This window comes from Lactuca virosa, chromosome 9 (assembly GCF_052849685.1).
Source record: "Lactuca virosa cultivar CGN04683 chromosome 9, Lactuca_virosa_CGN04683_v6, whole genome shotgun sequence".
Taxonomy (NCBI): domain Eukaryota; kingdom Viridiplantae; phylum Streptophyta; class Magnoliopsida; order Asterales; family Asteraceae; genus Lactuca; species Lactuca virosa.
Window position 1 is genome coordinate 198,685,848 of NC_136434.1, and position 10,977 is coordinate 198,696,824.

Consider the following 10,977-nt stretch of genomic DNA (forward strand, 5'->3'; position numbering starts at 1 on the left):
CTGCAGACAGCTTTGTAAGGTAAGTTTTCTCCAATAGGAAGGGGTTTACGGCCATAATGTCGGCCCGTTTAGATGTTAGTAGTTCCAGACTACGATCCGATGTCGGGGCGGTCCCGAGAAGCGTTTATGTATGCTTGATGTCTTTGTGATTCTTGCATGTTATGTGTTATGTGTTCCGGGCTTCGGTCCGATGCTGGGGCAAGCCCGATGTATGTTAGCTTATATGTTATGTGTTATGTGTTCCGGGCTTCGGTCCGATGTCGGGGCAAGCCCGATGTATGTTAGCTTATATGTTATGTGTTATGTATTCCGGGCTTCGGTCCGATGTCGGGGCAAGCCCGATGTATGTTAGCTTATATGTTATGTGTCATGCATTCCGGGCTTCGGTCCGATGCCGGGGCAAGCCCGGTGAATGTTTATATGTTTATGTTATATGTTATGTTATATGATATGTTGTATGTATGTCGGGGCAAGCCCGATGTCGAGGCACGCCCGATGCCAGATGAGGTCTGATGCCAGACGCGGTCTGATGCCTGGGTAAGCCCAATGCCGGGTAAGCCGATGTCGGGTTCGTCCCGATGCAGCTGGGCGGAGTCCCAAAGTTATGTTATATGTTATATGTATGGTATGTGGTAGTTTAGGGAGCTGACTAAACTTCGTGCTTATGGTTTTCAGTTTTGGTTTCAGGTACTTCCACTAGCAAGGGGAAGGGCTCGGGATGATCGTATGACACACACCACAGTTTTAGCCTGGGATTGTTTAGAATCTGATATTTTCTCACATGATCTTGATACAGTATTTGATATGTTGTTTTGAGAAATATGATTTGTGATTTTATTATGATATTGATGGATTATGGTTCTTAGTAAATGATTTTAAAAAGAAATTTTTGGTCTGTATTTTTGGGATGTTTCACTAAGGATTGGTTGCTTATGGGAAGTTGGAAGTATAGTAATGGATGGACCATATTGACATTATTACTAATAGATATGATTCTATTAATAATGAGTTGTCATATGGCAAATATGGAAATATTTCCATAACGGGAGATGGATATTAAGAATCTATGTGTAAGTTAGAAACTTTTATGCAAGAAGGATGATTCAAAGGAATGTACTTTGAATGTGAGACTTCGCGTCTATTGAATTGTCTTATAACAATCTCCAATGGAATGCTTTGTAATGTCGTTGGCAAAGTCTCTGTGACTTTGGAACCTCGAAATTACAAAATGATACATTGCATGATAGTTTGGAATCTTACACTTGTGATAAAGATTTAGAATTGTGAAATGAGCATCATTGGAAATGTGTTCAATGATCTATTTCCCAAAGGAACGACCCTAGATAAACATATTGTGCATGCTTGGAGCATGGGATAACTATTGTTTTAATTCAAGTATTTAAGTTGATTAATCGAAACATTATACAATGAATAATGTGTAATCAATATGGTGATTAAATAATAAGTGTTTTATTTATACTCAAAAGTTTTGAGACCATATTGGATTAGATTATTCTTGTGTTTCACTTCACATGTTTTGGACTTCCCGAATAATAAGATTATTCAAAAATCCATAGTCAATCATACTTTGAAGTAAGTAATGAGGTAAGACTGTCATGAATCCGTCTGTAGATTGTCTAAGTGCTTAGACATAGCAAAAGTTTGCTGCAGTGTTCATGAGTACTCCTGTAATAAGATTTGAGTATTGGATTAAACACATGCTCACGTGAATCGCTTCATGGATTTTATCACGAGTGATTAGTGAGACGATAATATCTTATATTCTTGAAACAGATACATATGAGTTGCAGTTTACAAGTCGGTTGCACATTGATGATATGTAAACTCACCAGTAACTTGGTGTTATAAAACATATTGTTGTGTGTGATTTGATGAGTAAATAGAGCAAGAATATGAGTCAAATTTTATCCGTTCCTTTTACCCTAAGAGGGATAAAAGCGATATCTGTGACCCCCTTGATGATTTAGTGATGACAACCCTAAGCGCTTGGCCAAGCCTGGACTGATTTGATTTGTTCAGTTAGTCGGTCGTCATAAATCGGAAATCGGGAAACAGAACTTGGACATAAAGAATGATTATAATCCATGTCTCATGTCCATACGATATCTTGTAGAATGGAGGAATATATGATCCCTTATCTAAAGGACACGTTACTGATAAGATCAGAGTTCGACAGCGGCTTTTGAGAGCTACGATTGCTAATCGGATTTTGAAGTCGTGCTTGCAATTATAGTTATTAGACTTATCCAAGTGGGAGACTGTTGGATTAGGTGTCTAAGCCCATAACTATAATTGGTATGTACTTGACCTAATAGTAGCATGGTCCTTTTGGGTTGCCTTGACCAGAAAAATTTGATAGGATGGATATTTGAGAAAGAGGTTATTTGTGATTTATTAATATATTATAAGTATAATATATTAATTGAGAAATCATATTTAATTGACATTGATCATGAATTAATTTGGAATTAATTTAGTGATCAAAAGAGACTAATTAAATTAGCGGGGACTGATTAGGTAAATCAGTAATACATATAGTTTGGGCTAATGATCCATATTGATTAGGATGGACTAATTCTATGTGGGAGTCCATGAAGAGTTAGTCCAAAGGGTTTATCATATGGATTATTGGGTTAAAAGCCCAAGGAAGTGAATTAGGGTTTACAAGTTGAAACCTTAGGAATTCCACACTATATATGTAACCCCTAACACTCCAAAATGGCTGCTAAGAGTTCCAAGAAGAACCCTAGCCGATTTTGTGTGCTCCTAGCCTCTCTCTCTCATTATCCTCCATTTGTTCATGGTGTTTGTGACACATTGGAGGCATCACATTTGAGGTGCTATGCTCTTGAAAGGCCAAGGACTACAAGCTACAATAAAAAGGTATTCATCTATCTATATTTTATGTAGTATATATCCAATTGCATGCTAGCTAGGGTATATGCTTTGGAATAATGAAAATTGCATGTATAACTTGAGAAAACTTAGATCCAAAGCATTAGGGTTGTATGCGCACCATATGGATGTTATAGTGCTTAAAACCCAACACAAAGTTCCATCTATTGGAAGTTTTAAATCTTTCTTAACTATTATTGATGACTTTACTAGAGGAACATGGGTTTATGTTTTGAAGTCTAAGGATGAAGTTTTCTCCTGTGTTTCATATTTCTTAAATCTTGTTGAAAATCAATTTTCTGTTAAAATAAAGTTGTTAGATGTGATAATGGAACATAATTTATAAATCAGAGAATGAAAATTTTGTTTGAATTAAAGGGGATTCTTCATCAAATCTCTTGTGTTTACACTCCACAACAGAATGTTCTTGTGGAGAGGAAACATAGACATATTTTAAATATATCTAGATCTTTACTTTTTGGATCTGGATTGCCTGTTAAACTTTGGGGAGATGTTGTTTTGACTTCTGTGTTCTTAATAAATTGCATTCCTACATCTTTTCTTAAATAGGTTATCTCCCTTTGAGAAATTTACAAACACTCACCTAAGTTTGACAATCTGAGAGTTTTTGGATGCTTATGTTTTGCAACAAGGTTAAACATTAGTGATAAATTTTCACCTAGATCTAAGAAATGTGTTTTGATTGGTTATTCAAATGAAAAAAAAGGGTTATAAACTTTTGAGTCTTGATACTAGTCTTATTTTCTTTTCCATGTATGTAAATTTTTATGAAAATGTTTTTCCTTTTAAGATGGAGCCCTCTCCTGCTTCTTAAAAGGTTTTGTCCCAAAATGGTTAACGCTCATTCATGTATTTGGACCCCTTTTCCAATGATGAGTCTGATTTATTTGATTCTGTGATTAATGACCAAGGTTCAGGTGACTTGGGAGTGACCCATCAAACTGATGGTGCAGATGTTTGTCCATTCTAATAATGATATTACTTCAGATAATAGTTTAGATGATACATTTGTACCTTGGTTTGGTGAGGATGTTCACAGTATATCTGATCAGACTAAGGAAAATATTCATTTGTCTTCTCCCACTTCAAGTCTTCCTCTTCATTCTCTAGACCTCTTAGGAAACCTAAAATGCCAATTAAATTCAATGACTATGTTATTGAAGGTAAATATAAATATGGGGTTGAAAACTCTATTAACTATTCTTGTCTTGATAATGAAACTAAATATTTTGTATCTAACCTGAATACATGTGGGTCAGGGGTAAAATGGTCATTTTACCCTAAGGTTAGATTGTGGGCCTTAGAATGGAACCCAATTTCTAATTGGGTGTTATTTTGGTACTGATAGCTAGGGGAGTCGTCAGGGTAGCAACCGGGGATTTCTTTCAGTGAGCTTTTGTATTCGAGGTGAGTCTTCTCACTATTCTATGGGTCGAAGGCACCAATGCCGACCCATTTGGTTTACATATTATAGGAAGATCTGGGGGTAACCCTTGGCATTATGTATGAAAGACCAGGAGGCGGCTCCTGGCAAACTGTATGCAAGGCCATAGTCTGAACTCTGGCAATTATTAGTTAAGTAGTTGTAGTTTGTATGCTAGTTGTCTTTGTGATGCTTGCATGGAAGACTATGAGGTGGCTCCTGGCACTTGTCTGTAAGACACAGGGTTTTGGCCCCCGGCCTGGCAAGGAAGACCACGAGGCGGCTCGTGGCATAATGGCAAGACTATGGTTGGCACATAGCACTTTATTGATTGATTGGATATGTATGATATGTATGGCTCATTTAATATGTTTGGTATGTGGTATTTGGGGAACTAACTAAGCTTTGTGCTTACAGTTTGTGGTTTATGGTTTCAGGTACTTCCGGCTCGAAAGGGAAGGGTCCGGCTTGATCGCATCGCATACACCCGTATTTTCCGCAATATGTGATTTTGGGAATGAACTCTGATAATTGTTTATTTTGAAATGCTTACTAGTGTTTGGATAAAGTTACAGTAATGTTTTGATTATAATAAAAATAAAATTTTTACCCTTGTTTTTCGGGATGTTACAAACAAGGTGGTTACAGGCATCAATTGATGTGTCTGATATCCTGCTTTTTAGAGAGAGAGAGAGAGAGAGAGAGATAGAGAGATTATCATTATTTTCTAACTTATGTTAGACATAAGGAACATGTATGTAGGGGTGTAAACGAGCCGAGCCGAGCCCGAGCCTGATCAAGCTCGAGCTCGGCTCGTTTAATTTTGAATAAGCTCGAGCTCGATTCAAGCCTTAAAATGAAGCTCGGGCTCGGCTCGTGAACAATTTGGTGAGCTCGCGAGCCTAAACGAGCTTAAACGAGCCTATATATATATATATATATATATATATATATATATATATATATATATATATATATATCTGTGTGTGTGTGTGTGCGCGTGTGTGTCTATATATATATATATATATATATATATATATATATATATATATATATATATATATATATATATATATATATATATATATATATATATATAGGCTAGCTTAAGCTCGTTTAGGCTCGCGAGCCCACTAATTGAAGCTCGGCTCGAGCTCGTTTAATAAATGAGCCTCATATTTAGGCTCGAGCTTGGCTCGGGCTCGTTTAATTCGATCTCGAGTCGAGCTTTTAACGAGTCGATCCCGAGTAGCTCACGAGTAGCTCGGCTCACTTACACCCCTACATGTATGTATGGGTTTTAGAAATTCGTTTATCGTGTCTATTCATGTAAACAAAAATTCTAAATTCATGTTTCGTGTCTTATATGTGCCAAATATAAATTTACATATTTAAACACGTATAAGACATAAATTAAATTTGTGTGATGCATGACATGTATAGACATGTGATACACGACATGTACATGCATGTATACACATGAATTAAATGCTTGTTTTCCTACCTTAAACAATGGTATTAGACATTGCTTGTTTAAATTCGTGTAAATCTATGTTTCGAATAACATGGTTAAAAACGTGTATATGAGTGTAGTGTCACGTGTCACGTGTCACAAATTAATTACATATCATGTTCGTGTTTGATACTCAAAACACGTTTTACAATTCGTGTTCATGTTTCACAAATTCGTATCATGTAAGTTTGTTTGACATGTATACTCAACATGCAAACATGAATTGTAGGTCTATAATTTTGTAGTGGTATTTTTTGACAACCACAGAGAAGATACCCATTTTAATATTTTCAGAAAGTAAATTGCCTCGTAAAATTATTCAAACTATACCAATAATTAATGCGTATCAGTAATATTAGTTTTTATAAACTTCTAAAGTCGTGCCTGTAACTTTACTTAAAACAATTAGACATTAAACTTTTTTTACGAAACTTTAATAACATAAACTTTAATAAGAGAAAAAAAAAACGTTAAAAGAGCATCTCTGGGCTTTCGTTTTCTTTGGAAAAAACTGTGTAGAGCTGAACCTCAGCCACCCGACAAAGCCCCAGATATTCCAACATGCTGTCGAATTTGGGCTGTAATAAGCCAATTGGGCTATGGCTGCGCTTAGTCACCTTACCTACGCCTAGGAAAAACCTCGGGCTTGTTCAAGCGTTTGCATTACGTTTTTTTTTTTTTTTTTTTTTTTTTTTTTTTGGCGTTAACCATATATTCGAGTCGATTAAATGCACCGATCCACAAATAAATGAGCTATATCAGTTTTAACGTACAAGTATTTTTCTTCCGTATGTTTACCGTAATTACATGAAAAATATCAAAATGTATTCATATTGCATTAAAATTAATTAAACACAAAAGTAAATACTTACATTCAAAATTTCTTGAATGCTTTGTATTATCGTTTGTTGTCAACGATTACAAACAAATATAAAATTATGTATACTGATTGCCATCTCTATCCTTGACGAGCTAAAAATTCTCCCAAACCTCAAAAATGAGACTTGTTTTGCTGCGACTATCTTGAAGACTAATTGACCATCGCTTGATGAATCAACCATTTATCGTATACAAGATGATTTAGGAGAATATATAATATATCATGTTTGAAACAATTGGAAATATAGTTAAAGAGATTTTTGCGATGACACGTGGAATTAAACCCAATTGTTTCATAAAAATATTATAACTGAATAGCCCACCTGATATGAATAAGCCTTAGGATATTTTCTTTTCGAATAATTTAGTTTGGTTAACCGAACGATATTCACTTTGGGATTGATTAATTTTTCTCTTATTCAGTTAACATAAACCGAATAAAACATCTGATAAATATTTGTCTAAATTTTATTTTTATAGATAATTATTTCAAGACCCAAACTTGTCTTTAATTTTGGTTTGATTTATCTTTTGGATTACATTAAAAAAGTCCAACATGAAATCTACAACTAGACAAAGATATATCGGCTCAAAATCCTCCCTAATAAAGAAAGAATTTTTTTGTCACATGTCATTCTCTAATGAGTTTTGACACTTGTCATTTTGTGATAATTTTTAATTTTTAAATAAATAATATCCACATATCAATTTATATCTTACATTTGATACTTTACATGTATAACTATAAGTATTATGTGCTTTTTAATTTTAAAAATTAGAAAAAACCATAAATTGACAGGTGGATATTGTTTATTTAAAAAATATCATAAAATGACAGGTGTCAAAACTTATTAGAGATTGACATGTGGCAAAAACGTTCTTTATTTATTAGGGAGGATAATAAAATCGAAACCGAATACATTGATCAAATAAGACCCTAATTAAAACCCCCATAATTATCTGTTTATCCTAGAAAAATCAATGCCTAAAATAAACAAAATACATCCAAAATATATCAAGATTGATAATTACGATATATTTGAGGTCTTTATTGTTATCGTCGGTTGTGTGGTATAAGATTTATTTTAAACATGCCATTAGTTTGCGGTTTCATTTTCATTAAGTGGTTATTGATATTTTTAGTAGGTTTGGATTTTCCTAAACTGCTTACGGCTGGTGATCATAACAGATGGCGTCCTGTAACAAAGAAATACTTTGAGCCATATACTTATTTGTTTTCATGGATTAAAAGTTAAAACAGCCAAATCTTGTCCATTTCCTATTGAGTGCGCAAAACAAAGAGTGGGGAATCTCAGTTACGGTTTTTATAAAGCCTAAAAAAATACATTAGGCTGGTGGGTGTGGGCTCGGCAACCTTGACGCACACCGGGCCGAGCTCGGCTCGGTTTCTCGGTTAATTTCTGCCGAGTCGTGTTGACCAATGGGAAAGTGGAGTAACTGGCAACGAGTATTTCCATTTAATTTTATTTTCTTAAAAAAAACTCCTATAAATACTACAACCTTAACCATTTTAACTCATCAACATCAACTTACAACTCATATACACTCTCTCAAAATGTCGTCTTTGTCATCTTCATCGGGCATGTTTGATGTCTTGCTTGAAACGACTATAGAGGTTATTTAAGAGACGGAGCAGATGATCGAGCAACTACAAGAAGAAAATGCGGAGAATGCACGCCGGAAGAAGAGAAGATACATACAGAGATTTCGTGAGGCGGCTAATGATCGACTCATGCAAGATTACTTTGTGGATGACGCCAACTTTATAGGATATTATTTTCGTCGCCGGTTCCGTATGCATAAATCTTTGTTTTTGCATATAGTCAACGACGTCACGACAATGTGTCCATTTTTTCAACAATGTCGAGATGCTAGAGGTACAATTGGTTTTACTTCTATACAAAAATGCACCGCTGCACTTCATCAATTATCGTATGTCACTTGCCCCGATGCACTAGAGGAGAACCTTAGGATGTCTGGATGTGTTGCACGAACTAGCCTTCACAAATTTTGCAAGTATGTCATGAGATTATATGGTCCACGATATCTACACAAACCCACTTGTAGTGACATTCAATAATTGTATGCTCGTCACTCAAACGTACATGGCTTTCCTGGAATGTTAGGAAGCCTAGATTGCCTCCACTAGGCATGGGGTTGTTATCCGAATGTCCATAAAGGGCGATACACCCGAGGCGATCATGGTTATCCAACCGTTATACTTGAAGCGGTGGCCTCATAGGATACATGAATATGGCATGCATTCTTTGGTTTAGTTGGCTCCCTTAATGACATCAATGTTCTTAACATGTCTCCGTTACTTGACGACATGTACAACGGGACTACACCCGACTCCTCTTTTCAAGTAGCTGGAACATCGTATAGGAACGGGTATTATCTTGTGGATGGGATCTATCCGGCGCGTGCTTTTTTGTGAAGTCATTGTCTTGTCCAAATGATCGAAAAAGGTTGAAGTTTAAGAGAGCTCAAGAGCGAGCAAGAAAGGATGTTGAACGAGCATTTGGAGCTTTGAAAAAACGTTGGCATATTCTTAAATATCTTGCGCCATATATGGAGGAGAAGAAAATGAGCGAGGTAATGTATACTTGTATCATATTGCATAATATGATTCTCGAAGACGAAGGAAATGTAATATGTGAGTATAATGAAAACGAGATAGTTCCACCGACACAATCTTTTAAGGTTGGAGGCGCGGAGTACATGTCGAGGAGGGCATTAGTTCATGATGTTGAGACGCATCATGTTCTTCGTAGGGACATGAAGGAACATATTTGGAACATCAACCACATCGATCTTAACATAGAACTGGTCGACGATTTGGAAGGCCAATTTTCTGATGAAGATGTTCTTTAGGTCTATCTAGGTTTGATAATTTTAGTTTGTATGTTTTTAATTTTAAATTCTATTTTTTTTTTGTTTGTTGTTCTTTTGAATTTTTATGTTTTTATTTTAAGTTTAATGAATTTTTAGTTTTTAAAAATGTTATGTTTGAAATATTTATTTTGTGTGTGTGTGTGTATATATATATATATATATATATATATATATATATATATATATATATATATATATATATATATATATATATATATATATAAGGTATCATGGCAAGTGTGACAACTCGCGCCTAGCAAATAGTAAATTTTGGCTAAAGTGTGACAAGTGTGACGTGGTGCCTATGCGTACTGTGGCAAGTGTGACATCACACCCACTAGTCTTAGGGATATTGAGAATATAATCACAATATCCAACGGACCAATTAAATAGACATGACCATTAGACATGTGTTCAAAAATAAATATCATGTGCTCTATTGTACGTAATTGTAAGGAATTAATCATAGATTTCAGGACTAAGGCCTTAATTAAAAACTCAAGCACGAGAAATTTGTTTTAGGGGACATCGAAATCATACAAAATATCTAATTTCATGAAGAGTTAGTCATATTATGGGTTGTGAGTTTTAGTGAATATGAATTTGTGACAATATTGGTCATTTTTTCATAAAACTTGGGCAAACGTGTGCTAATTCACATGCGTTATAATAAACGACCTCTAACATCTCCAAGTCCATAAATTGTTTTGGGAACGGCCAATATCATTAAAACTCACCCAAATAGCAAACAACTAAATGGATGCAAGAACCAAACGAGCATATAGGTTAATTTTTTTTAAAGGATAGGAAGTGAATTCTTCTCGGTTACATGGTATACCTCTACCTCTACATTTCATTAATGTAAAAACCATCACATTGATGTTATCTACTACACCTATAGGGTTCATGAATCTCGCTAGGAATAAATGGTCATTGCATGCTATAACTTCCCAAAAATCATGAATAAATTTTTTTATTTTTAAGTCAACTAAAATCCATTAAATATTCATATCAACCATAAAAAGGTATGCCCATATGAAAATAGTTATCAGAGTACAATCCCAAAATCATAAATATGTTAAGCATGGGTAGATCCGCTGCGATTAGGACAACCCCTTCCCCTTCGAACTGAAAGTACCTAAAACATAAATTTAAACTGTAAGCACAAAGCTTAGAGAGTTTCCCCAAAATACCACATACCATACATACAATGGGCCTTGCCTGACATTGGGCCCCACCCAGTACAAATTTATCTATAACATGCGATGGGCCCCGCCCAACACACTCATCAGGCCTCGCCTGGCATCGG

General features: G+C 35.2%; 1 protein-coding gene across 1 annotated transcript; it reads left to right on the forward strand.

Annotated features, from left to right (window-relative positions):
• The first annotated feature begins 8,409 nt into the window (after positions 1 to 8,409).
• LOC145140184 (uncharacterized) lies at positions 8,410 to 9,647 on the forward strand. Its single transcript, XM_079073758.1, has 3 exons — positions 8,410 to 8,650; positions 9,050 to 9,164; positions 9,242 to 9,647. Exons 1-3 carry the CDS (start codon positions 8,410 to 8,412, stop codon positions 9,645 to 9,647), a joined length of 762 nt encoding a protein of 253 aa, XP_078929884.1.
• Positions 9,648 to 10,977: the final 1,330 nt, after the last annotated feature.